Raw genomic sequence first — 26,695 nt, forward strand, 5'->3', positions numbered from 1 at the left:
AAGCGGAAGTTGTTACTCTGTACAGGGGCGCCGATCTTGAAAACAACTGTGTGAGTTGCTCAAGTACAAATTAGTAAGTGACTGCAAGTTGCCAGTAAAATTTTTCAAAGTTTGTTCGTCGGAAATGCTGGATAATACAAAATATAGCACTTCCTATATAGCACTGTTGGTCTGTATGTTGTTTTCAAATATGCGTGAGCCTATACATATAACGTTAGCCTAGCGTTAGCTTAAAATATGTAAATAACACTTTCTGCGTGTGCATGTAAGTTTGCATGAAGTCTTGTTTGGTTATGAGTCCAATCTTTACTTCAATAACGTTATATTTAATATGAATATATGCAGCCTGAGTGCAAAACTTAGAGATGCGATATCGATACTTTTACCTATAAAATTGGCTTATGTACTTTGATGAAGGGGAGATCAGTGTTGTGTCATTTAGGTTTAATCCGTGAATGCATCATCGTCATCATCATCATCTGTATAGGTTTTCACGACCACTAAATGAAATTTATTTAATGATGTGCATGTTAAACTCCAGGACAGATTTTAATTAACGTCTTTAGGGAAATAAGTTGTGATGGTTAGGGTTAGAAAGAATTATGTCTAGTGTTCTCACAACTATAGTGAGACATGATCTTGTGTGTGTGTGTGTTCATATTAGCTCTACAATGCCCCTATCCACCCAGTCTCAGACGGATGATGAACAGTACATTTTAGTGGCCAGTTTGGATAATGCTCACAATCTCTCCAACATACTGAAAGCTATCACCTTCAAAGACCATGCCATTTTCAGCGCGACACCCAACGGGCTGAAGGTCACAGTGGAGGACTCTAAGTGTCTGCAGGCCAATGCCTTCATCCAGGTGTGTCTGTTATTGCTATTTATAATAAATCTTTAAATGTCATGGGTCACACACCGAGTCATGGTTTCCCCATCTTGTAACACTGTGTTATAAATAGTTCTTTTAATAGTGATACTAAAAAAGTCACCTCTTTTAATTCAAGGCTGAGATCTTTCAAGAGTACACCATACAGGAAGACTTGGTGGGTTTTCAGGTCAATCTGACTGTTCTGTTGGACTGTCTCAATATCTTTGGAGGAAGCACAGTACCAGGTAATGATAAATTAAACCTGACTGTAGACTAGGCAGGAAATAAAATGTATATAATTTAAAACAGTTGTCTATTCTTTACAAATAGTGAGATTACTACCCTCTGACATGATTCACCATTTTCATCTTGTCCTTCATCAATCAAATTTGCAGGAGTACTAACAGCCTTGCGGATGTGCTACAGGGGGTATGGTTACCCTCTGACCTTGTTTCTGGAGGAGGGTGGTGTAGTGACTGTTTGCAAGATCAACACACAAGAACCAGAAGAACCAATTGACTTTGAGTTCTGCAGCGCCAATGTTACAAACAAGGTTGACTTTCACAATTTCATATAATATGAAACTGGAATAGAACTGCATTTTGTTTGTAGAATTACAAAAATAAGCCAATATGAACCCATTCGTTCAGATGGTTTAAATAAAAATAATTAGGGATATATATATATATATATATGTCCCTAATTATTTTATATATAAATAAGATGGTATCTGCAGGTGAAAATATTTGAATACACATTTAACTGTGGCTTTTTTCAAAGGTGATCCTGCAGTCGGACAGTCTGAAGGAAACCTTCTCTGAGCTGGATATGACAAGCGAGGTGCTACAGATCACCATGTCACCCAGCCAGCCGTACTTCAGGTGTGCTGTCAAAACTGTTATATTTCATTTCATATTCTCATTGTGAGGTTCAGTTTCAATTGACTTGTTTGATTTGTGCATCTCATCAGGTTGTCAACATTTGGGAATGCTGGAAATGCTCATTATGATTATCCCAAAGATTCAGACATGATGGAGCTGTTTCAGTGCACCAAGACGCAAATCAGCAGGTTAGCACATAGTCATACGGTGCTTTGCAAGAACTCTAGCAAAAAAAATTATATTCATGTGGTGAAATACTAAGGTTTATGATCAGTGATAAATTTCAATCTTCTTAGCATTCTGCAATGCAAGTCAAACCAGTGTAGTGGGATTTTGCATTATGCATTTTTAAGAATTTTAGACTGGCTTCAATAAATTCTTACCGAATTTGTATGTAATGTGTGTTAATATCTTGTGCTGTCATCTGTTAATTGCTGACAGGTACAAGATGTCTCTTCTGAAGCCGTCAACCAAAGCTCTGGCTTTGTCCTGTAAAGTCTCTGTGAGGATAGACAGCAGGGGTTTCCTCTCTCTGCAGTACCTAGTCAGGAATGACGATGGACAGATCTGTTTCGTAGAATACTACTGTTGTCCTGACGAGGAATTGGAGGAATGATAACAGCCTGGCCATTAAATTCCTCTTTAAACAAGCACTTTAATTTGGGTGGCTGCTAGTTGCTATTTTAGCAGTCACATTTAAGCAAAGCATTGTCACTGGACTTTTGTAAATACAATGTTTCTTACCTAGTCTTGTTATGTACTTGTGTCTCATTTGACCACTATCAAATCGAGTTCCTATTATTGATCCCAAAAATGTTTGTGTCCAGTTTCTATATAATGCTTGTTACTATGGAGACCCATCTATTTTGAGCTAGAAGACCCTCAACATGTGATTACTGCCTTAAATTTCTCATATCTACATGTCTTGCACCTATGATTTGTCTGTGTACAGCACAAATCAGATCTTATATTTCATGAAATTCATCCATTTTCATGAGCAGTCACATTTAGTATATACAGTTTACATATTCTCTGCAAGCCTTAGATTCTCATGCACAAATGTTGCCACTTGAGTATGATGAGTGCCTCATGTTGATACTGATGTGGATGCTAATTGATTTTTCATGATCATTTGTTTGGAGAATACACTTGATACTGAACAAATTTAAATCGTTTTATTACTGTGACATAGAAAACAACTGTAGTCACTCATACTAAAAAAAAAAATTCTTTTTACCTTTATGGAACATTTACTTGTTTCAAAAAGAATGGGCAAATGTCCATCTCCAGAATACAGTGAATCCAAACTATAGCATCAGCCACTGAACATGTACATATTTAAAATGAGCACTGTCCTATGTGAATTAAATTGTCACACATGACACCAAGTTTTCCTGTAAGCTAAAATATAACATTGGACTCTCGACTTGAGTGTCCTGCCACATATTCTTGAGGCAGTGTTGAATCATGGTAGCAGTAAGTCATTCATTCCTCTTTATCCAGTTACCTGCGTGCTTTTTGCTGCATCCTTTGCCTTTTGAAAGCTTTGTGTTTGTTCTTCTTCACTACTTTTGGCTCAGGTGCTTCTGTCTCAATGTGAACAGGTTTCTCCTCAGCTGGTGTTTGAAAGACATCAGCTGTAACGTCTTTGACAAAATCCTGCTTTGCTTCAGTCCTCTTCATTTTCTGCATATCTTTTACCATTTGCTTCTCACGTACTCTGGCTGCTGCTGCCAGCCGGATCTCTCTCCGATGCTGCCAGTGTATAAAGATAAACGTAATTAATCAGAATCAGTAAATCTGTGACAATATACAAGTATACTTTCTACAAGTATAAGTACAAGTACAAGTATACTTTCTTAAGCAACTATGCTCAATTTACTGTGGAAGACATATTTGACCTGTGTGCTTTAATGTCAGGCACATAAAAACTCTGATAATTAATGTGTTTTGACCAACAAAGTGCATAATTTAGAAATAAAATGGTTACAGTTTTAACTGCCATGCACTGGAGTTTACCATGTTAGGAGACTGGAAGTGTGGGTTTTCATAGAGTGTAGGTCCTCCAAAGCTCCCCTGAAAGATCTTAATCAGGTTGAGAACAAAACGAGGTCCGATCTCCACCAGAGAGGCATCCTCCTCCATAATCTGATTATGGCACAAAGAAATTAATGAACAAAAATTAATTCAATAGAGGGAAAATCTATGAAATCATTAGATTTAACAACAGGAGGTCCCACAATGAAAGTAAAATTTTTTACTTCTTAAAGCAATTAAACATTTAGTTATACAGCTAATGTAAGCCTGGAAGCCTTTGTCTAGAATTTATTACCTGGTAGTTTCTAAACCATATCCTGTCGTCTGCGATGGTGAAAGTGAAGACATGGTCCACAAAAGGCTGACTCCTGGGGTGGTAGCGAGGAGTGGAGAATGTCTACAACACATAAATGTTATTTCAGTTATAAAAATATATATACACAAGCTTATCAAACATAAATAATGATTTATTTTCAAACAACCATGTGAAAAGTGAGGCCACGATTTGTGTATGCATTTTATACACAGACCTGGATAAAGAGCTCTTTCAGTAAAGAATACTGGGGCTCCATGTCAAATTTCTGGAGAAGAAAAATAGAAAACGGGACACAAAAATTAGCTCTTGTTCAGGTTATGGCCAGTTGTCTTAGCTTCAGTCATCTATCAGTTCTCAACACAGAACAAATGCATATTATAGACAAACAGTTTGTCAAAGCAGCAGGTAAACAGAAGACTGCATATTACTCAAATAATACTAAATTATGTGCTCAGTGTGTTGGTTTTTGTTCAGATATTTCACAATGAGTTTCCTTACTCAACGTGTACCGAACACTGAAACAAATGATTATCTGACTTCAGTTAAGTGCTACTTCCAACTTTTTGGTTTTAAGGACTTTCTACTTCTCAGCTTTGTATCATTGTAAAATGTATGTTTTTAGACTTTAGAATGACATCAGATGGGGACACACTGGTCTGTATTACTGACAAATATTCCTGACAGCATATCTCCCTCGACCCAGCGATACTCACGGGATCGAACGATAGCAGTGGCCTGGATCCTTTGAGACAGTTTCCTGTCATTTTTAGTTCAGCCAGCGTATGAACTGCAAAAAAGACAATGACTTAAGTCAGTTTTCCTTGTTGTATCCGAGAGATGTCTACTGCAACTTGGATATTTGGGGCAGAATTAACTCACTGTTCTGAACTAAAAACTTTGCAGAAGGTCCATGAGGGCTGTTTGAAATCCTGTGAGGCAAAAGCATACATTTATCTTTTGTTCTACAACACTGGTGGTAAAACTTTTAGAGAATGTAATAAAAATCAAAATACTCACCACATATATAGGTCCTGCTTCTTCTTAGCCTCAAAAAACAGGCATTTGTTGCAGTTTTTGATTTCACACACCTGCAACACAATGCTGATCTTGAGCTAAGATACAGTGCATGTGAATACATAAAAGTGTGTGTAAGCTTTTTAAAAAAAACTCACCTCATTAATAACAAACAATTTGTCTTTTCGGTCCATTTTTGTATCTAATAGGAGAAAAGCATTATAATAAGTAAAACAGACAACATGAGCATATCTATCTAATATGTGTAATAACATGAAGTATGAATGACGCAGGACACTAACCTGCTTTTGAATGAGGCATCATGGTCCTCAAGTCTTGCATCAAGTGTCTGGTTCTAAAGTTGATGCCTCTTGAGGAGAAAATGAGGACCCTCTCCTTGTTGGTCCATTTGCCCTGTTTACAAAAAGGATTTTAACTAAATTAAATCACGCTAAAACAATCCTCTGCACCCAAACACATTAGGCCTCATATCAGGCAGGACATTTCTAATTTGACCCTTCGAGGTGTGAGCTTTTGCTGGTAACTCGTACCTGAGACCAATAACAACGTTTATATTCGCGTTTTATTTTACTCTCAGTAACGTCATGCTTACTAATGTATTAGCAATACGAGTAAAACACTGTGCCCCTTAAAACCAGCTTCCGTGCTCACCAGCGAGACCGGTGGTGGGATTGTGACTTCATTTTTATTTTCCTCTTCGGCTTCATTCGGTGCTTCGTCCTCGCCTCTTACAAACTTTACTTTCTTTGCCTTTTTCTCAACATGAGCCTGTCCTCCACGTTTTCTCTTCGGCGCCGACATGTTTGGTTTGTACGCCGACACAAATCTCGCGAAACTGCAGGTCCAACTCAAACACGTGTGTACGGAACAAATCGAGAGACTCCTAGTGGTGTGGAGGCGGCACTGCACTTTACGGTCCTGCAGAGCAAAAATTAAAAAAAAGAACGAAATGTACACAATAAACATAATGTCCAGCCCGTTTGACATAAAGTATAGTCACTTAACAAAAGATGCTAGAAACATTGCACTACATTTCACGCACTCTGTATATATATAGTATTTTTTATTCTTTATTCTAGTTAATTATAAAACTGTGTACATATTCCAAATCTGTATATATGCTAGCACCAGACACCAAGACAAATTCCTAGTACTGCAAAGTGTTCTTTGGTGTACCTGGCAATAAAGCTGATTCTGATTCTGATGAGGGTTATTGAGCACAGACATTAGGTGGCAGTAATGCAACGGCCCAACTACCGTACAACACCAAAGACGATGACTAATTCTCGCGATATTTGACGTAGTACGGTCCATGGTTTATGGTTCCATCGAGCGGTCGTAATAACTTATATATAGACGGTGTTTGGTCCAGATACATAAGATTGTACATATTTGAATATGTAAGGCCAAAACATCCTAACGCGGGCGTCGTCACCTTATAAATCTGTATTATTTTAGAGATGTCGTTAGCATGCCGCAGCTAAATGCTAAAGTTAACCTCGTCAACACTAAAATTTTAATTTGATATTTATGTTATAGTGAAGTTTCCCTCAGTTGTATACAATGAAGTGTCACTATGAAGTGTTGGGTGTGAAACGCGACGCAGGAGATGAGGATCTGAAGAAAGCCTATCGTAAATTAGCATTGAAATGGCATCCAGGTGAGTTGCGGTAGAAACCTTATGTCACTTATGTCTAAGGTGCATTTGAGCAAAGTAACGTTATTTAAAAACACCTCTGTTGGTTGAATTAGGAGGTTAAGGTGCTTTGGCTGCTCAAAAGTACCAACAATATGAGTTTAATGACTAATGTATATAAAGAAATGAACAGTCAAATCTATATATATTGAGTATTTGTAGCTGTCAGATGAATGTGATGAAATAAAAACTACACTTCCCTTAAATGTATTGGAGGTATGCAAGCTGAACCCAGCGAAAATAAGATCACATCCTCTGAAACTGTAGTTGTAAAGCTGTAACAGTTAGTTGTTAGATTAGTTGAGCAGCAGATAATTAACTGGCAGCTGTTTTGGTGCATTGCTTCTACTTTCAGTTTTTTATTCCAGCATCAACATGTGTTCTTGTTAGCTCAGGCCCTAGTAAGTTAAAAACAAAGCTTTCAGCAAAGCTATCCACTCTAACAATAGCTGTGATTTCTCTCTGAAATTTCTAGATAAAAACTTGGACAATGCTGAGGAGGCAGCGGAGCAGTTCAAACTGATTCAAGCAGCTTATGATGTCCTGAGTGATCCACAGGAGAGAGCTTGGTGCGTTTAGAAATTTCTCTTCTTCTCACTGTGTCTTCACTGCTTTGTGTACAAGCCACATGGGTTAAAAGTGTCTTAGGTTGATGCTTCTGTCTCCTCCTGTGTGGCAGGTATGACAATCACAGGGAGGCTCTGCTGAAAGGAGGACTGAGTGGAGATTATGAAGATGACAGCATTGACCTGCTGCAGTACTTCACGGTTACCTGCTACTCCGGTTATGGAGACGATGAGCAGGTAAGCATTTGTGGTTGTGTGTGTGCGGATCTTGTTGCTCACCATGCACATTTGCATGAAATCTTCAGCCTGTTCATTAAGGCATTTTCAGGCCTTCTACCAGATGAGGAAAATGTCAGCAAAACAACATCTTAATTGGCCAAAAAAAACCAAAAACAAAACCAACCCGTACAGTATCATTTCAAATCATCAGTATCATACTGTTACATGTTACATATTGAACAGGGATATAAAGAGACAGATTACATCAGCTCCAGGACTGTGGCGAAGCAGAAAATTCTGCCCCACTTAATAATCGTCCAGCTTCCTTTTCACTATACAAGAACTCCCAGCCAGTCTCTGGGTCTATTGGGAATAGACCCAATTTGATGAAACCCAGGTCAAACGTTTTTGTCTAACTATAAAAACTGTGTAGCACAAAACCATTAGAGGGCTCCACTTTCCTTAGCAATAACACTTGTTCTTCATGTTGGTGGCAGCACCTTCATCCTTTGGGATTTCCAGGGCCAGAAATTCCGAATAGATCTCAGAACATTTATTTTCATATTTATTTCCTCTTTTTTTATCCACTTTGCCTCCCTAGGGCTTCTTTACAGTTTACAGGAATCTGTTTGAGTCCATTGTTAAGGAGGAGATGGAACACAGTAGGCTGGACGATGAGGAAGAGGAGGAGTTTCCAACCTTTGGAGACTCTCAAAGTGATTATGATACTGTAAGTTAGCTCCAGGCTCTGTTACTCTGTTTGATGGTATAAGAGGTTTTATATATATATATTTATATATACATATACATAGTTCACTTTCATGAATAAATTAATAAGCAAGGTTCCCTTTTTCTGTGCTTTGAGGTAAAACAAAAGCCAAGAGGTAACAAGGTAGAAATATTAATAGTGATGTGTAATTGAGTATATTTAATCAGCGGTTTTTTCTCTATCAAAGGTCGTGCACGTGTTCTATGGCTACTGGCAGAGCTTCTGCTCTCGTAAAAACTTTGCCTGGAAGGAGGAGTATGACACTAGGCAGGCCTCCAACCGCTGGGAGAAAAGGGCCATGGAGAAAGAAAACAAGAAGGTCAGAGACAAGGCGCGCAAGGAGCGTAACGAGCTGGTGCGACAGCTCGTGGCTTTTGTCCGCAAACGTGACCGACGTGTGCAGGCCCACAGGAAGCTGGTGGAGGAACAGAATGCTGAGAAGATCAAGAAGGCAGAGGAGCTGAGATGGAAGCAGAAGCTCAGCCAGGCCAAGTATGTAGTGGATTCATAGTTGGGTAAACATGATGTTTATTTTTCTCAATTTCTGCTTCATACTCAAAATACTGTGCTCTTTGTCCATCCAAGATTGGCAGAGGAGTATAAGGAGCAGAGCTGGGCGGCCATGTCTGAACTTGAGAAGGAGCTGCAGCAGATAGAGGCTCAGTATGGAGAGGAGTTTGGAGATACATCGCTAAGCGAGGAAGAAGTGCAGGATATGGATCCTCAGGAGAACAATGATGATGGAGGAGGTGAGTGAGAATGTACGGGCTTGATTAAGTTGCACTCACACACAAGTTATTGATACTGATACCATTTTCCACAAACTATATTTGACAAGTGATGTGATCAGTAGTTAAGTATAAAATCATTTTCATCTTTGTTTGTAGTTACTGTAATTTTTTTTTTTTACATAAATGTTCATTCACAGATGCAGACCAACCTGATGGAGATGAACTTACAGACGACTATTATGACGATCTCTACTGCCCAGCCTGTGACAAATCATTCAAATCAGATAAAGCGTGAGTGTCCACCCACCCCCTCACTCCACCGGCCTGCAGTTTTCTGGACCTACAGGCTAATTCACCTAGTCAAGCTAGGACAGATTGTAGCCATGTTTGATTGGTGCGGAGACCAGTGTATAAAGACACCAAAGGCATGAGTGCACTCCTCGGTCAAGGCAGATGGCCGCCCAAACTGCGGTTCTGCTGGAGGTTTTTCTTCCGTTAAAGGGAGTTTTTCCTCTCCACTGTCGCCAAGTGCTTGCTCATCAGGGATTTGTTGGGTTTTTTGCTTTTGTAAAGTGCCTTGAGATTTTTTGTATTGTGATTTGGCGCTATACAAATGAATTGAATTCAATTGAACTCAGCTGTGATTGATGTCATTCAAAAGTCATACAGATCTTTTTTATATTATTGGGAGGATAAGGTAGGAGTGATGTAACTAAAAATGATAATGTGATATAAATTAAAGAAATGCTATAACATAATAAATTAATCCAGCCTGAAGACAATTATTTTTGCTTTCACCATTTCTTGGTTGTAGATGTCCCCTTTTTAAAAAAGTGTTTTTTTCCTGCTGTTCTGTGAGTGATGATGGGATTATTGTTTCTGAAAAAAAGATGAAGGTCAGACATTGCCATTGTGTTGTGACTTTCGACATGGAGGAATGCCAATTACTTTTAATGATTCTAATAATTCTAATATTTGTTGGTGATGATAATACAAATATGTAAATTGCTTTTACTTCACACATGGTAAATATGTGTTCTCACTGCCTGTTATCTCTCGCGTCATTGTACAGAATGAAAAACCATGAAAAATCCAAAAAGCACCGGGAGATGGTGGCATTGCTACGGCAACAACTGGAGGCAGAAGAGGATTTGCTTGGTTTGAACCAGGACAAAAAGGAGGGAAAAGAGGAGGCAAATGAGCCGGAGGAGGAAGAGGAGGAGGAGGAGGAGGAAGAAGAAGAAGAAGAAGAAGAAGAAGAAAAAAAAGAAAAGCTGAGGCAGAAGTATGTAGCTCATGCTGGGTGTCACAAAAGAAAAAAAAAACAACTTACTTTTCCACTGGTTCTCACGGTGGTAGTTTGGTAAAGGATCAGATTTTTTTCTTCTTTAGGTAATTCTATTTTAATTAGGTATATTCTGACATTGTTGTTTCACCTACACAGACTGTCTAAAAAGCAAAAGAGGAAAAAGAAACAGCAGAAAGTAGTACATGTAAGTAATATCTTTTCTTTCTTTCATTCTGTTCTTGCAAAATGAACCTATTTTCTATTCATTGTTCTCTATTCATTCTCTCCTTCTCAATAACAGAGTGCTCCACAGGAGGAGGAGGACAACCCAACGCTGGACACCTGCGAGAATGATGCCCCTGATAAGTCAGCAAATCCTACAGAGCCTGAGAAGCAGGAAAATCTCCCTCCCACAGAAGTCAAGAGGTCAGTCCAGTTTTTGTGAGATTGCCAACTCTGTTTTCTGACCAGGAGCCAGTCACAGTGACTGGGATTTTTGATGGTTTCATTGATGTCACAAATTACAGTTTTCAAGATCAGTCCTATGTCAGTCTTTAACTCTTTATGCTATGAGACAAACAAAATTTGACTTTACCAGTGACAAATTATATATTATTTTCAAATGGAACCAGGAAAATGTCAGTTGGCTATAGTATTACTGAATTTCCAAAGTTGTATTGAGTCCTTATATTGTCCACTTGGTGGCAGCAGAAGAAGAAAAAAACAACATCTGCCATAATCACTTTACAAGGTTGATGTGTCTTATTTACACATTCCCCCGACACAGAGCAACAGTGGCATTTATTAGGGGCTGTGTTTCTGGAGGCCTGATAAACATAAGTCCAGCATTCACATTTGTAACATATGTAACTTATGAAGGCTCCTGCTCATTCATTTTAAATGGCACATTCAAAACAGAGTAAACAGCCTTTTTGGTAAAAACAAGAACCTCATTTCAAAGATTTCAGAAATCTATGATGAGCATATGACATTACAAAAAAGTTGCACAGTTGTGAGTAGGACTACTGGGATCTCTCTGTCCTCTTTGTGATAAACAGTGAATGTAACATGTTTAATTGAATTAAATCATGCAGTATACACATGGGTTTTTTGAGAGGTGTGTAAGGTTTGCCTTGCAGTTTAGAATCTGATTTTTATTTATCTTTCCTCTTAATGTTTTGTCAGCAGCTGTGGGAAGACAAAAGGAAAAAAGGGGGGAGGAAAAGACAAACCAAAGAATGTCAAGTCAAACAGGGGAGGAGAACCATTTGCTGAGGTGAGGAAAGACAGTTAAACCCAGTCTTTCAGAGTGTTGAATGGAACCAATTTGGATTTACCATTTTAAATGTAATTATTAAAACTCTCTTTTGACCCCACAACCTTGTATTTTAGTTTGCCATCCCTCTGGGTTATCAAAGGGATGGGAAATGTCTTACAGTGCTATATTGGGTACCTAATTAGGTTAATAATAAATAATACTCCCCATTTTCATCTCCAGAAGGAAGTAAACCTTTGCTGTGTGACCTGTAACAATGAGTTCGCCACAAGAAACAAGTTGTTTGACCATCTGAAGACCAGTGGTCATGCCACGGCTCTTTCTTCAAATGCTCCTCACAGTTCTATGAGCAAGAGCAAAAAAGACAAGAAGAAGAACAGATAACACCTCATCTGTGCTGATAGTTTGACTCAGCATGGACACTGGAAATTGTGCTCTAAGGAGGATCTCAGGCAGAAGATATGTTTTTTTTTGTTTTGTTTTTTTTTTAAAGCCTCTGAAAATGGACTTTTAATGGATATCTCACAAACTCTTGAAGCTGAGAGTGGATATTTTTTTTACAATCCCAAAATAATAGTGTTCAGTGAAAATCCTGAGTATGTATAAGAGCCTGAGTCTTCCAGAATTGAATGGCTGAAACATTCTCAGCAGTGTTTTAGTACATTTCAGTGATCTTTGAGTCTCTACTGATAAACCAGTGAAAACAAAAATACACAGCATATGCGAAGGATACACATTATCCCCATATGAGATCCTCTACTGTTGTAATCACATGTGTGTTGATTTGTCATGAAGAGCTTTGTACTATTGCATCATGAAAATAAAGGTGACCCTGCACGTTGGTATTTATACAACAACTCTGGCATGGTTTGCATTAATGCCACTGATAAAAACAGTGTGTTGGACGTGTCTGTACAAATCACGCACCTGTACATTTTATATGCTGTTGTACCAGAAACTGAAAAACAAAATAGCGCAAAGCAGAAATAGTTTTCATCAAACACATAATTACTGTCATATGTAGTGTCTTTAGAATATAGAGACCACTATATTGTATTATAGATTGAGGGTAGAATGGCCATTTTTGTCCATTCATATACACTAAATTAGATGTTTGTAGGATCTTATATACACAGGGGTGTGCCTTTCAAAACTTAATCAATTCAGCTTCCTACAGGTGGACTCCAATAAGTTGTATACACAACCTAAAGATAATTAAAGCAAACAGGATGCCCCTGACCACAAATATGGAGTGCCACAGCAAAGAGTGAATATCTTTGGATAAAATAAAATCAAAAAAACATGCTTTGAGTTTGATAAAAATGGGTTAATGAGTGCAGATGCACAAACAAAAGTGGCAGCTTTAACTCTAAAATTCAACCTACAGTACAGGTGGAAAAAATGAAGGGGTCTGAATACTTTCTAAAGCCAATGTAGATCAGCAACAGCATGTTCAAATGCAGATGACTAAACAATCATAAGTAGTAGTGATGTTTACCCAGTGTATTGAAAAGCATCATCACTGTAAGAGAAATATCCTAAAGTGTAAATGATGGGAACATAGGCGTCTTTGTAATTGTAACATGAAGATCATAGCCTGCATGTTAAAGTTCTTTTTAACAAAGGAAATAATTTTTTTCACAACAGGGCAAAGTAATAAGCAATTTTTAAGATATTACAAAAATGTATTCAACTCTTGAGTGGGTTTTGTGATTTGGTCCTTGGCACTGAATTACTCTACTAGCCTTAGATTTTCTATCAATGTAGCTGTGGCCTCGTTAAAATCTATGAGGCACAAATCGGCATCCTCCTTTGTGTTACACATGGGGGGAAAACGAGATGGGTGATTTAGCAGCACTAGAGATACCGATTACCAACAAACTGCACATAACTAGATCTGGTACATACTGTCATATTCCTGGCAGAGATAGAGCATCAGGGTTCTGACCCATTATGTTAAGGGGTAGAGATGGGAATATTCATTAGTCACTGTAAAGCAAAGCTCAGTGTGACCTGGCTTTTAGTGTTTTATTTACTGTGTACGATGCAGTATCTTTGTCTCTCAATTCACTTCCGTGTACTTCATTAAGGAGGCTTCGTCTTGTCTTTCTCTTTTGTCCAGCTGAATGACCATGTCTGTTACAGACCACATTTAAGAATTTTATGAAGTTTAAAAGAGTGAGTCAATTACCAGGGATCATACTCCTCACCACAACTGCTTCCAGATCCAAACATGGCCAACTACAGAGTTAAAGGGCCAGAAAACCACTGCTTGAACAGCAGTAACACAATTATGCACAGTGGTATTTTCATTGACTGGGACTGCTGCCAGTTTGGCCAGGTCTCTCTTGTAAAAGATGTTTAATCTCAATGATGATTAGCTGGTTAAACAAAGTAAAAAATGCAGTGCATCAGAGTCTAAATCTAACAAACCACATGAAAATTAGCAAACATAGCACAGAGAAAAACGAGACTATAACTACCAAAGACTGAAAAGCACAGCTGTTACGATGTGGTGGTGTGATGGCGAAGTAGAGGACGCGTAGGACCCAAGTGCAGGACACAAACAGTTCTTTATTTTACCTGGACTCACCAGGGCTCAGGCACATAATCTCTGCCACTTGGCATACAAAAAACTCTGTTCCTCACAAACCATGAACAAAAACACACTTCACATAACGGCATTCATAAGTTACTGCTGCAACACAGACAACGGAACCGAGGAAGTATAAATAGACTCCAACACAAAGGACTAATAAAACGCAGGTGAAACTAATTCCCATAATCAAACATAAGGCACCAAAATAAAAATCCATAACCGGAACTCAAACATCACTCCATGACAACAGATGGATATTTGCCTTCAACATTTAAACAAAAACTGCAACAAAATTGAACATTGTACAAGCTACACTAAATATGTGAGATGTAGTGATTTTTTAAAAAGTTTCTGATTTGGTCTGTTTGAATTCTAGAAAAAATAAAAAACAAAAAACACCCCAGTAGCTAAATAAAAACCTTGGCAGAATTTCAGGCAGTGGCAGCCTACAAGCAGTGCAGCTGAGATCTGTTCAAAATGACATATGGTCCCTGCTGCTCTGGCTAATGGTTAACTGGAGTACTGCTGAACCACGGCCCCTGGGAGACACAGCACACACACTCAGGTTGTACAGTCATGTGAAAAGAGGTGAATATCACTTATGTTACATGCAAAAACTTCCACACTGATTTACTGGCCAGACATCACCCTAAATTCCATTTTGTCTCCCCTTTTTCACAGTGAAAAATAATGTGTGACTTTAACCTGAATTAATTAATTATAATTCAGTTATAGTTTACGTGCTTTTCAACCTCAGGTGCTGCACAATAATAATACAACACTTTTAGGGTTAAACTCTTGTGCAGATGTACAACCCAAATGTCAAAAAGTTTTTTTATTCACAATAGAGCATAGAAAACATATAAAATGTTTTATTTCGGTGGATTAATTCATTTCCTGTAGGAGTATTGCAGAGGGAATGCTAATGCTTAGTCCCAGTAGACAAAGGTTGTGTTTCTTCTAAATTTATGAGCAGCAAGCGTTAAGTTCTGCATGCTGCGTCATGCGTGCATGTGTTTGTTTACCTGGGACATAGCCACGCTCCCTGACGGCCCCCACAGAAGATTCCCTGCAGTGACTTCCTCCCGACGGACCTCTGAACACATCTGGACAAATGGTTTGTTTATTGGTCAGGCACCTAGTTGGCTGGGTCAACCTGAAAGCAGCATTTGCTCTTAATTACAGTGCTTATCCTGTTGCAGAAGCTGATCAGCAATCTACCATAGGGCTAACACACAGAGCCAGACAGCCACTCATTCACACATTCACACCTATGCACAATGTGTCATAGTGTCATCAGTTAATCAATTAAACCTGCATGTCTTTGGACTTTGAGAGGAAGCTGGAGTCCCTGGAAAAAAACGTCACAGTCTTAGTTTTATCTCAGTAGCCTCATTTCACTGATGATTTCACTTTGGTTTTTCAGTATAATTTCAAGCTTGCCATTTTGTTAGTCTATGTACAAAAACTGTACACTGAAAACACATTGAATTATTAATTAAACCCTTTCAGGTTATGGTCACATTTGCCAGTATTTACTAAGCCTTTCAGACAATGCTGCGCTAGGCACCATCAAATTGATCTTGTTTTGATCAGGAGATAAAGTGATAATCTTAGTAGAGACACTGGGGGCCATTCATAAGAAGGCACATATTAATGAAGTATAGCTGCTTTGTTGTAAGTCACACTGCCACGTGGCCACTGAGGAGTTAGCCAGAACAGTTGGTACACTTGCTATGTTAATAAGCAGACATGTAAATGGACATACAGAGACAGTGTAAAGACTGCATGAATGTGATTACAATAATCACTAGACCACAAATGTGATGGCACACTTTTGTATTTTCATGACTGGTGTACGTGTGATACATCCAGGACACAAACAGCAAAGCTCTCACACTACACATTCACACTAAGCATGTCAGAGGTTGGTTAAAGTCAACAGAAATCACAGCCAATTTATAATTTTAACATCAAGACAAAAACAGTTTTTTGAGATGATCTGAGTGTTTAAAAAAGCACCATTATATCTTATGAAAACAAAATATGTATCTGTCTAAAACTTAACCTGTTGTTTATGGAATATATGAATTAAAAAAAGATAACTATGGTTAATCTCTAAACCACAAACAAATAGTCATTATACAAATACCTATAGGAAAGAGTGTGCAGTTGTTCCTACATATTTTGGCCCAGATTCACTTATTACTTTTCACATCATATCATATCTATAATGATAAACAAAGCATCTATTAGCAAATTATAACCCATTACATCTAAGCATGGTTAAGTACATCCAAAACGGGCAAAAGCAGTTTGTTAGAAAGGGTAAATTATGGTAAAGACACCTGTGTAAAGGTGGTAGTCTGTCTTCCTCAGAAGGTCTAAAGGAGCAATACTGACATTTTGTACATTTTATAAGATGTACAAAACATGCAGTCCACTGCTAAGCAGGTTCTCAGGCTTGATCCTTCGAAGTGAGCAATTCATCTGGCTTTTATTTGACTTTCATCTTTTTTCCATGTAGTTGTAGATGGACTTGTTAAAAACTGCCAGGAAGAAATCAGCATCTTCCATTGTGATGCACATGGGGGGTTTGATGCGGAAGGTCTTAGTGGTGAGAAAAACAGAAAACAAAGAGTTGACATTATGGAAAGCCAAGAGGTAGAGATTATCTGGAAAATGTGTAACCAGGGCATGTGACTCATTCTGCCATTATAAATAGTAGGCTTCACACTAAAATTGTCCATTTAGAATGATAAGTGACGAAGAAGAGGCAAAATTATCCAAGATGGTCTGGCTGAAAGGTTACAACAGCTAAACAAAAACTATCACAAAATAGTGGTAACATTTTCCACACTGAAATGAAATATCATCATGAAGCCCTTTGTCAACCCACTGCCAAAGCAACATGGGGGCTGTTGGAAAAGAAGTTATATTTAAAATGCAAACATGTTTTTTCAATTTTTTCAAGATGTTTAAGTTGTTGTTTTCAGCGTAACCAGCAGTACATGCCAGCTGTCCTTATACCACATGATGGCCCCACAAATAAATGAATTAAAAAAATGTAAAAATTAAATGATATAGGGAGAGAAGGTGAATGCAGTTACCTGTCCAAATAGCCCTCCTTTCCCTATCAGGACTCCCATGTCCTTAATGTCCTCAAAGATTGCACTCATTGCCTCAGGAGGCAGTGGGTCTCTGTTGACCTATGGATGATAGAAAGGAGATAAAAAGCTGGATGTGTCACAGTTACTACAGTTATTAATGTAAATATCTGTAAGCACACTATCTAACAGCTTGTGTCCAATTACTATTTGATCATGACTCAAGTGTTTAACCTCTAATTGCTAATGGACTTGAGAGACTACTTGAATTACTGGGAAGGTCACCTTCTGCATAAGACAATGACAGATCAAACATGGCATTAATTGTTAATCAGCTTGAGACAGTATACATTTGAATTACTGGGAAGACCAACTTGTGCATAAGATTTATACCATTAGTCAATTTCAAGCTGATTTCAGCTGTGGGGTAAAACACTGACAGTTCAAACATAACATTAGAAAGCAGTGGCCTCCAAGGATATTGAATTTCTATTCATGGTCAGTCAGTTACTCATTTCAAATGCAATTCACAATACTGAATAATATTTTCACAATAAAAAATAAAGATACTAAGATGCATAATTTCTCATGCATAATTTGCATAATTAAATTAGTACATCCTAAATAGTGTTCAATGTGTATCCTACATGTCAATATGAAGTTTGAGATCATTCTGCTTCCTACTTTACATAAATTTGTAGCATTTACTTCTGATACACCAGTCCTTCTAGCAGAGTACACTGTAAGTTTCCATCTACATGACAGGATATTTGCACTTTAGTTGCTTTATCGTCTTATTTTATTTCCTCTTCCATTTGCTGGAATTTTTCATCAACATTTTCAACCAAAATCAACAAAATAACAATTATGTCAGAACCTCAGTGAGTAGTATATGCAGTGCGGCTGAGAATATTGCTAATGGTTAATTGGAGCATAGCTGTACCATGCCCCCGAACAGGCACAGCACAGACGACACAGGTTGAGTAATGTGAGGAGAGCTGTCGCTTCTGTTACAAACTCAGCACCTTATCTGTGACCATTTCCACACCAATCTGCAGGCCTTTTCCACGGACATCCCCAATAATCTCATATATGTCTCTGAGTTTTGCCAGTTCTGTCATCAGATAGGTGCCAACATGAAGGCTGTTCTGCTGCATGCCATCCTCCTTAATAGTCTGGTAAGTAAAAATGTATTAGTCATGTTTGTGTTACAGCTTTTAGTGCGGTTCAATATGACATTTAGTTTTCAAATGGTTCAAAAATAAGCAAATTGAGATTTCTTGTCTGGTTGAAAATGACTGAGGTACTGAGCCAAAATGAATTCTTACATCTAGCACTGATGAAGCAACTGCACAAGCCATAGGATTTCCTCCAAAGGTGTTGAAGTGAATCCCCTTAGCAAACGAAGCTGCAATTTCTAGAAAACACAACAAAACAAGATCACAACTCTATGCACTGTTGCTTCAAATTAAAACCATAGACAAAAACTTAGTTGATGTACAGTTTCTCATCATCCATCCATTATCTATACCCGCTTATTCCTAAACCAGGGTCACAGGGATCTGCTGGAGCCTATACCAGCTCTCTTTGGGTGAAAGGCAGGGGTACACCCTGGACAGATCACCAGTCCATCACAGGGCCACATAGAGACAAACAACCTCACACACTAAATGGGAAATTTAGAGTCACCAATCAACCTGACATACATGTTTTTGGACTGTGGGAGGAAACCAGAGTACCTGGAGAAAACCCACGCAAGCACAGGGAGAACATGCAAACTACACACAGAAAGGCTGGGTTGCGAACCCAGGACCTTCTTGCTGTGAGGCAACAGTGCTAACCACTCACCCACCATGCTGCCCAGTTTCTCATCATCATGTTGTTTTTTTTTTGGGAGGGGGGTCTGTACCCTAATAGAAAGGTCACCAAAGAGAATTTCAGAATGACATAACAGACAAAACATGGTACTTTGAGAGAAGAAACTACATGTAAAGGTGGATTACAAGGAGAGAGCTATGGCAAATAACTACTTCAACAAATAACACAAGGAACAACCTGTGCTCACACATGCACTGCCAGAAATTGATGTATTTGTTTCAAAACATGAGGACAACCAACATATTTGCTCAGTCTTAACATACAGTGGGTGAAAGTGATCCCTTTGGAATTACCTTTACACATTAATTGGTCATGAAATGTGATCTGATCTTCCTCTAAGTCACAAGTACTGACAAACACAAACAATTACAGTCTTTCACACACCTGTTGAACAGTCACACTGCTGGTGAACCCTTACATTTGATAAGTGGTCGAATCTCCTTTGGCAGCAATAACCTCTAACAAGCCCTTCAAGTCTTACGGTCAGAGGCAGCAAACCACCTCCAAATCATGAAACTCCAATTACCATACATCTTTGAGATTATGCTTTTCATTTTTATATAGAGTTAGCATTTCATGTAACAATAATAGGTTAATGATTTATTTATATATCACACGTTACAAAGCACTTTACAAAAATACAAAAGCACAAAAAAACATTACCCGGTGTTATATGAGTGTCTAGGAAGTACGGAAATAAAAACATAAAACAATGAACTGTGAAACTGCAAACAGAATTGCTTTTGTTGATGTCATCAGTCTGGGGGTTTTAGGTTAAAACAGATTGGTCCTAATTGTGACTTAGCTGAAAGTGAAACAATGATCATATTTTTACTTTATACCTACATGCAGGTAATTCTGGCATCACTCAATTTTTTTGCCACTGTATAAAAAGGAAAGGTAGAGAGCCTCAACTCAGAAAATAAAACTGTATGTTTCATCATTATATGGGGTCATTTCATCTCTACTAATTAATCTTGCCAATTTAAAAGAACACAACTATATGCAGACTCTGTAAATGTAATAAATCTTTTATGAACATGTAAGCAGACTTTCAAACAAGGTTTTATGTTTTTACAGTATTATCTTACCTGGTGTCGTTACAACAGCTCCCATTGGAAATCCATTACCAATGCCCTTTGCCATTGTAACCATATCAGGAATGACATCGTGCCCCTGGAAACCCCAGAAGTGACTTCCTGTTCGCCCAAATCCAGTCTGAACCTGTAAAGCACAAAACAGATGATTGCATTTATTGACATTTTTAATCAGAAGTGAGAAGAAATACAACAGCATGGCAGTCAATTTGTAACCCTCTTTGTCATGGTAGTATACAGAAATCTTTTTCTTTTAATATAAGCAATTCTGTAATAAGTCAACTGAACTGAACGCAAATACTGACTAGGCCAATGATCAACATTTAGAAAAATATGTATCTAACCTCATCAGAAATGCAGATGCCGCCTCTCTCTCTCACAAGTTTATAAGCTTCCTTAAGGTAATTTTTAGGGTACTGCACAGCTCCTCCAACTCCCTGTATAAATGAAACACATTCATATCCCACAGTCCCAACCTAATTAACACACAGACTTGTCACACTGAACTGAAGAAAACAATAAACATGGATGGTATAATAACAAATCACCAGTTTTCTTATTGATGGTGATGTATTCTAAGTGTGTGTAATTGTGTATTTACAAATAGAACATATGTGATGTGTCCAATTAGCACATCAGCAACAGACATGGATATGAGTTGCATTTCTAAACTAAGATTTGTTGTAATACTCAATCATAGAATATAGTACCTGGATAGGCTCTCCAAAAAAAGCAGCAATTCGAGTTGGGACACTAGTAGCAAATGTCTCTTTCAGCTGTTTAATGTATTGTTCGTTTGCCATACAATGATCTATAGAAATCAAACAAAGAAAGGCCATTTGTATCGTATAAATATAGAGAAAGCATATCTATATAAGTAGGAACTCTAAAAATGAAGCTTGCGCAAATGCTATGGACTGAGCAGTTACATTTTTTTCATCATTTCATAAAATAATGTCATGGGAAAAATCTCATATTGCTGGATGATTGAATAAATAGTTCAAGCTTACCAAAGTCAGTACTAAATACTTTAGACTGATTATTATATTGATTACTTTAACTACTATAAGGCTGTCATATAACTTTTTGTCTATATTGCCCAACATTGTAACAACTAACTGTATATGAGTACAGTAGCAGGGTTGTTATTGTCTGATGCTGATATTATATTGGAGCCTGGCAGTTGTTTATTTTGTGTAAACAATCATGTAGATATCCTAACATACTGACGATTTCCAGGTCTATTATATAGCTACAAGTCCTGACAAAGGTAAAAGGTCATAACGTAAAAGAGGTGAATGATCAACAGTATTAGACTTTGAACTTTATAAATGCATATCACACTTCTTTTGTCACATATTCAGTATTACATGGACCAGTTTAGCCCTCATGCTTGTAGAGGGGAATATATTTTGTGAATTGGAACTGTCATAAAAAACAAAAATACATATCTCTTTAAGTTATTATGGAGGTCTGATCAAAAAGACAAAACTGGGCAAACACATTTAAATGCGTTTTTTAAAGCCTGGAGTGTTCACTCTAACAGAAGATTACATTTTCTGCTGTGCAGCTTGTGAAGTCATGTTTTAGTAAAAAATAGCTAAATTAAAATACACACAACACCATGCCTGAGCTATATTTATCACAATGCATGAACACGTTACATAATGGTTAATGTTTTGTAGGAATTTTGCAAAGGGTATTGTAATGCTTAATCTCACTGGCAACTGTGGTGTTTTTTTTTCCTGTTTATGAGAACAGACTGTGTGTGCGCAACTATTGATGCATGCGTTTGTGTACCTTGGGCGCAGCTACACTCTCTGATGGTCTGCACAGGAGAGTCCCTGCAGTGGCTTCCTCCCCACAAACCTCTGAACACATCAGGACACATGGTCTGTTAATTAGGCAGAAACCTAGTTAGTTGGGTGAACATGACAGAATTAGTCACTCATAATTAAACAGCACAAAGAAATCATAATGAAACTTGGGAGACTTGCCACAACATTTAACCTGTGTTTGTCAGATGGATATATGGAAGCCATGCAAAAAACAGATAAAACAGGAACAGTCTAAAAGCTGTTAACTGCCAAATATTGTGAAATTTAATTGGTTAATTAGTTAATGCATAATATAAGCACTAAAGAGAGAGAGATCACAAAACATGTTTGGTGTGACAGCTAATTAGTTCTAAAGCATTGTCAAACTTTGAACAGCTGCTTTGAATGGCACCTATTTTTCAGCGGATGCTACCTGGGCACATTGTGTTAGTGTGTCCCTTCTGCTTCTAAGTGTCTGAAAGTACTAATTTGTAAAATTACATTTAAAAGCTTTATCTATATCTTCTTCTAGATGTTTATTTATTATAGATGCATCTGTCAATTTATATGATCATAGTATATATTTACTGCTGTTAGAATAGAAATTTGTGTGTCACGTTAACTGTCAAAGGTTTTTTTATAATATGGCACTGTAATAGGCCTACATTAAGGCAGACATACATTTGTGCAGCCTAAGCCATTGGCAATAGGGTATTTATATGCGCCATCAGATGTAAGTCCCAGGGCCTGTGGGCTGCCACCATGGTATGATCCTCTAAAGAGAAAAATAAATTTGAAACATTTTTAACATTTAATTACAGAGAACATTTCTTAACCATGTTATCAGACTAGACAGTGTATGGCATACTGAATGAATATGAGCATATATTATAAACAGAGACATTCACATTATGTTCCTGAGTAGGAGCTGTAATCATCAACCTTGTAATGTGATGTTTACTCAAACTGTGTGCTTCTCCTATCTGTGCCTCATAAAAGGATCTATTTTTGTCCTAATAGAATCTCGTATTAATGGGAAGAAAGGACAAACTACAGCAAAATCAATAAAAATCTATTACCAGGCTATGAAAAATGTAAACACTGTCTGTAAATTTTTGTCTTAGGTTTTGTTAATTTACTCATACGCGAAGTAAAACATTAATTTAAGAATATACATTTTCATATCTTTTTTAAATTAAGCACACAAGGGTGCCTTTTGCTACTGAAAACTCATATAACCTATACCTGAAAGTGATGATATCAAAGTTGCCTGTGTGGAGCCGAGCCATCAGCATAGCCAGGTCATTGGCTTCTGAGCCGCTGTTGGTCAGATATATCACCTAGAAAGGGAAAGACAGACCAGCACATGTTTTATCCAGGCAACTGCCCTCTGCTTAGCATAATAAAAAGTCTCTCCCACCTTACCTTTAGAGGATCTGGTAAGTAGGAAGCTAACTTCTCACAATACTCATGAAGTGGAGGATAGACATAAATATTTGTTGTATGCCACAGTTTCTTCAACTGCTGCTCTGTAGCTGCTGTTACTTTCCTGCGCACAGATATGTCAGGGATCATAAAAAAGGAACACTGATAGGCATTTTAGTACAAATTATATATCACAATAAAGAATACTATCACTGTGTGGCACAGTACAAAAAATTGACCTTACGGGTGGCAATGGCCCACACTGACAGTAGCTACACCAGCAAACATATCCAGATATCGCTTCCCATCCACATCCCAAAGCCACTGCATGTATCCCTGGTGAAGGAACACTGGCTTTTTATAGTAAGTAACCTTCATCGTCATGGGGTTGCAGTACTGTCTGCGGATGTCCATCATATGCTCTTTGGACATACCCTGGACAGAGATAAATACACAGGATAGGGGATACTCTATAGGACATTTATGTTTTCTTTTGGTCTGAGCATGTCAAACAGCTAGGTTGTGTGCATTCATCACTGCTACTGAAATCTGTGGGGGATCCCTGTGAAAATGCCACTTAAAAGACATGAAGAATGAGTGTACAAGCCTGTTTCTAATTATATAGTCACACAACATTTTACATAATTGAACGCATGCTTGAACTAAACAAGTTAGACACACTGCAGTGTACAGTATGCGCTCACCTTGTATTCCTCTGGTTTGAAATTGCATAAGGGCATCTGTAGGACTTCTTTGGGAGGGTTTTTGAAGACTGATTTCTGACATACTGCACCTGAGATTGAAATAATGGCAACTGAAGCTCAAACAGTAAAATAGACAGCTTTTCTTTGATCTGACTATGTTACTTGGCTGGGGTTGATCAAAGCTTTATTATGACCTTTCTGTGACATTTGGGAGTCACTTTTTAAACTCTGATTGTTCTTTTTATACCCTTATTATCTACAGACATGTTAGATGTCTACATTTTAATTAGTGTTGATGCTTAGGTTGTTTTTATTACATTCAGAATTTTCCTACTAGCAAGTAATCAGATAACACTAGAAAATAAAAAGACAATAAAATCCAGTCTGAGGAGTGAAGAATTTGTATGGTTCTAAATAGCATATGCTTAACTATTTCATCTTATTTTCCAGCCTACATTAAACCAGTCCTGTTTTAAATGTAGTTACATAAAGTGTCTACAAATATTGTGTTGCAATTACTACTGTTTTAATTTTAGTGTGGCTGAGGCTATTGGACCTTAAACCTAACCCTAACCCTTATTTGTACTGTTAACATATAGAGCTGCAACTAATGTATATTTTTATGATTTGTTAATCTATAACGAGTTAATGAAAATGCTCAACATCATTTCCTAAGGTTATGTTGCAGCAAAAATTATGAAAATTTGTATTGCAGCATTGCTTATTTTCCAAAATATATCTATAGTTTCAGATAAAGAAAAGAATAACTATGAAATGAAAACCAACTTAATTAGTTAAGTTGAAGCACACAAAAGACACTCCATTAGGTCAACGCATCTCTAAAACTGAACATTATTTATATAAAGAGCTGAAATAATCAGTCGCATAACATATCAACAACTACTTTAACGTTAAGATTTATTCATGCAAACATTCTCAGGTTAAAATCTCTTAAATCGCAGAATTTGCCACTTTCTCTTCGCAATATAATAATGTCAATTAGTTAGTTAAACTAACTAATTAGTTAGCTAACTAACATTATTGTTTTGGGCTGTTGGTTGATCTAAAGAAGACATTTCATGGCTCTGCAAAGTTAGTATTGGCACTTTTCACCATTCTTGACAGTTCATTGACCATTTGAACAAAACAATAATCGTCAGTTTGAGGTTAATCGATAATAAAAAATAATTAACGTTACTGAATTCTAGCCCTAATTGTCAACTTCGCGAAAGTAGGGTTTATTGCAGTATTGCTTCATACTTAATAGAGTGAAATTATAAGCTATTATAACGTTACTATATTCGTTTTAGTTAGGTGTAACATTACATAATAAACTGGGAACTGAGTGTAAGTTAAAGTTAAAGCTAATGTCTGTTTATCGCTAGGAATCTTCTTAACGCTACCGTTGGATTTATTCGCCTTGATTTGGGCAAACGTTAGCGTGAGCAAATGTGTTAGCTAAGTTTAAAAGTTAGCTGCAGTTTAAAGTAGTTAACTAGCTACTTAACTAGTTAGATAAAACGTAAAAAACAAATTATTGTTTCTACAGCACGCTACCACGACAGCTTAGCAGCTAGATAACGTTAAACACAAGTTTTCTAAGCAAACACCAACACAACTAGTCAAGCTAACCAACGCTAGCTCTTCCTGGACTCGGTTGGTCTCCATGGTAACTCACCACTTGCCAAGTGGAATTTGGTCAAACTGGGCCGAAAGCAGGACTGTCCTTTTAAAACTGCATGACGGCCACGACACGAGACAAGTTTATACATGTTGAGCAGGTACACAGGGCCCACTGCTGTCCTACTCTCTTCACCAGCTCACTGTCACCCAGACTTCAGGCTTTTTTCCCTATTATAAGTATGGAGAGTGGGCGGTCAGCCACAAGATGGTACCCCTGCTTCCACCCCCAAAGCCCCCTGTGCCACGTCAGAGTGCGTGAGGACGTACGCACTTTTACCTTTTTAACTTTGTAATCTTTTTGTATTGGCTCTCCAGTTCTCATAAATGATTGTTCTTTTTTAAGCAAAAAAAAAAAAAATAAATAACTATAGTATCAACTCCTCTCTCATATCTCTTAATTTCCTAGTTGTCTGTGAAAGAAAACACGAATAACCAACAGATTAATCAAGAATGAACGTCCCATATAAAATCATTTTAAAAGGAATCACAAAAAAACTGTAGTGAGCAATCAGCCTAAGTGGTTGCATTCAACTTCTGCAAACATAACAACCAAGAGTAATAAACTGAATGTCTTTTGATACTCATTTTGCAGCTATTATCTTTATAGATCGACTTCAGTTAAATTGTGACTGTGGGACCTAACTGTAGTAGAGTATTTTATGGTCTCATATTAATGATTTTACTTTAGCTAAAGATCTC

At 37.6% G+C, this 26,695-nt stretch overlaps 4 protein-coding genes across 8 annotated transcripts; 2 read left to right on the forward strand and 2 right to left on the reverse strand.

Moving 5' to 3' along the window:
* The first annotated feature begins 2 nt into the window (after positions 1-2).
* On the forward strand, positions 3-3,158 carry rad1 (RAD1 homolog (S. pombe)). The gene is made up of 7 exons (XM_026298153.1): positions 3-73; positions 665-866; positions 1,009-1,117; positions 1,268-1,425; positions 1,653-1,753; positions 1,843-1,941; positions 2,195-3,158. The coding sequence occupies exons 2-7, from the start codon at positions 672-674 to the stop codon at positions 2,367-2,369; spliced, it is 837 nt and encodes a 278-aa protein (XP_026153938.1). The 5' UTR covers positions 3-73; positions 665-671; the 3' UTR covers positions 2,370-3,158.
* On the reverse strand, positions 2,914-5,983 carry bxdc2 (brix domain containing 2). The gene is made up of 10 exons (XM_026298152.2): positions 5,793-5,983; positions 5,423-5,534; positions 5,279-5,322; positions 5,124-5,194; positions 4,986-5,035; positions 4,820-4,893; positions 4,321-4,371; positions 4,086-4,187; positions 3,773-3,901; positions 2,914-3,508 (listed from the first exon to the last, which is right to left on the reverse strand). The coding sequence occupies exons 1-10, from the start codon at positions 5,940-5,942 to the stop codon at positions 3,257-3,259; spliced, it is 1,035 nt and encodes a 344-aa protein (XP_026153937.1). The 5' UTR covers positions 5,943-5,983; the 3' UTR covers positions 2,914-3,256.
* A 444-nt stretch (positions 5,984-6,427) lies between these two features.
* dnajc21 (DnaJ heat shock protein family (Hsp40) member C21) lies at positions 6,428-12,543 on the forward strand. Of its 2 annotated transcripts, none has more exons than XM_026296575.2 (12): positions 6,428-6,801; positions 7,313-7,406; positions 7,517-7,640; positions 8,224-8,352; positions 8,579-8,883; positions 8,977-9,140; positions 9,320-9,413; positions 10,195-10,407; positions 10,567-10,615; positions 10,712-10,836; positions 11,596-11,686; positions 11,909-12,543. In XM_026296575.2, the coding sequence occupies exons 1-12, from the start codon at positions 6,705-6,707 to the stop codon at positions 12,068-12,070; spliced, it is 1,647 nt and encodes a 548-aa protein (XP_026152360.1). In that variant the 5' UTR covers positions 6,428-6,704; the 3' UTR covers positions 12,071-12,543. The 2 variants fall into 2 exon arrangements, with proteins under 2 accessions (XP_026152360.1, XP_026152361.1); XM_026296576.2 differs by having other exon boundaries at positions 6,429-6,801; positions 11,599-11,686.
* Positions 12,544-14,398: 1,855 nt separating this feature from the next.
* Positions 14,399-26,182, reverse strand: agxt2 (alanine--glyoxylate aminotransferase 2). Of its 4 annotated transcripts, none has more exons than XR_003295099.2 (16): positions 25,992-26,182; positions 24,314-24,402; positions 23,854-24,044; positions 23,610-23,733; positions 23,430-23,524; positions 22,866-22,959; positions 22,168-22,261; positions 21,078-21,178; positions 20,712-20,804; positions 20,362-20,494; positions 18,721-18,809; positions 18,418-18,567; positions 17,396-17,494; positions 16,634-16,895; positions 15,311-15,441; positions 14,399-14,824 (listed from the first exon to the last, which is right to left on the reverse strand). XR_003295099.2 is itself a non-coding variant. In XM_026298366.2 (14 exons), the coding sequence occupies exons 1-14, from the start codon at positions 26,083-26,085 to the stop codon at positions 16,794-16,796; spliced, it is 1,548 nt and encodes a 515-aa protein (XP_026154151.1). In that variant the 5' UTR covers positions 26,086-26,182; the 3' UTR covers positions 16,110-16,793. The 4 variants fall into 4 exon arrangements, 1 of the variants encoding a protein (XP_026154151.1); XR_003295100.2 differs by having other exon boundaries at positions 14,400-14,824; positions 15,311-15,391; XR_003295098.2 differs by lacking the exon at positions 14,399-14,824 and having other exon boundaries at positions 15,148-15,441.
* Positions 26,183-26,695: the final 513 nt, after the last annotated feature.

The sequence above is a fragment of the Mastacembelus armatus genome, chromosome 12 (assembly GCF_900324485.2).
Source record: "Mastacembelus armatus chromosome 12, fMasArm1.2, whole genome shotgun sequence".
NCBI classification, from domain to species: Eukaryota; Metazoa; Chordata; class Actinopteri; order Synbranchiformes; family Mastacembelidae; genus Mastacembelus; species Mastacembelus armatus.

What these genes read in the sequence shown, in the direction of transcription:
- agxt2 (XM_026298366.2), bottom strand. Translation starts at nt 26,085, where the DNA reads ATGTATAAACTTGTCTCGTGTCGTGGCCGTCATGCAGTTTTAAAAGGA. An exon ending in AGCTGTTGTAACGACACCAG is followed by an intron (nt 18,810 to 20,361) that starts GTAAGATAATAC and finishes TGTGTTTTCTAG; the next exon opens with AAATTGCAGCTTCGTTTGCT. An exon ending in TTGCTTCATCAGTGCTAGAT is followed by an intron (nt 18,568 to 18,720) that starts GTAAGAATTCAT and finishes TTTACTTACCAG; the next exon opens with ACTATTAAGGAGGATGGCAT.
- rad1 (XM_026298153.1), top strand. Translation starts at nt 672, where the DNA reads ATGCCCCTATCCACCCAGTCTCAGACGGATGATGAACAGTACATTTTA. An exon ending in CCCAGCCAGCCGTACTTCAG is followed by an intron (nt 1,754 to 1,842) that starts GTGTGCTGTCAA and finishes GCATCTCATCAG; the next exon opens with GTTGTCAACATTTGGGAATG. An exon ending in ACCAAGACGCAAATCAGCAG is followed by an intron (nt 1,942 to 2,194) that starts GTTAGCACATAG and finishes AATTGCTGACAG; the next exon opens with GTACAAGATGTCTCTTCTGA.
- dnajc21 (XM_026296575.2), top strand. Translation starts at nt 6,705, where the DNA reads ATGAAGTGTCACTATGAAGTGTTGGGTGTGAAACGCGACGCAGGAGAT. An exon ending in TCATTCAAATCAGATAAAGC is followed by an intron (nt 9,414 to 10,194) that starts GTGAGTGTCCAC and finishes GTCATTGTACAG; the next exon opens with AATGAAAAACCATGAAAAAT. An exon ending in CCTCCCACAGAAGTCAAGAG is followed by an intron (nt 10,837 to 11,595) that starts GTCAGTCCAGTT and finishes ATGTTTTGTCAG; the next exon opens with CAGCTGTGGGAAGACAAAAG.
- bxdc2 (XM_026298152.2), bottom strand. Translation starts at nt 5,942, where the DNA reads ATGTCGGCGCCGAAGAGAAAACGTGGAGGACAGGCTCATGTTGAGAAA. An exon ending in AATTGTTTGTTATTAATGAG is followed by an intron (nt 5,195 to 5,278) that starts GTGAGTTTTTTT and finishes ATTGTGTTGCAG; the next exon opens with GTGTGTGAAATCAAAAACTG. An exon ending in AAAGTTTTTAGTTCAGAACA is followed by an intron (nt 4,894 to 4,985) that starts GTGAGTTAATTC and finishes TCTTTTTTGCAG; the next exon opens with TTCATACGCTGGCTGAACTA.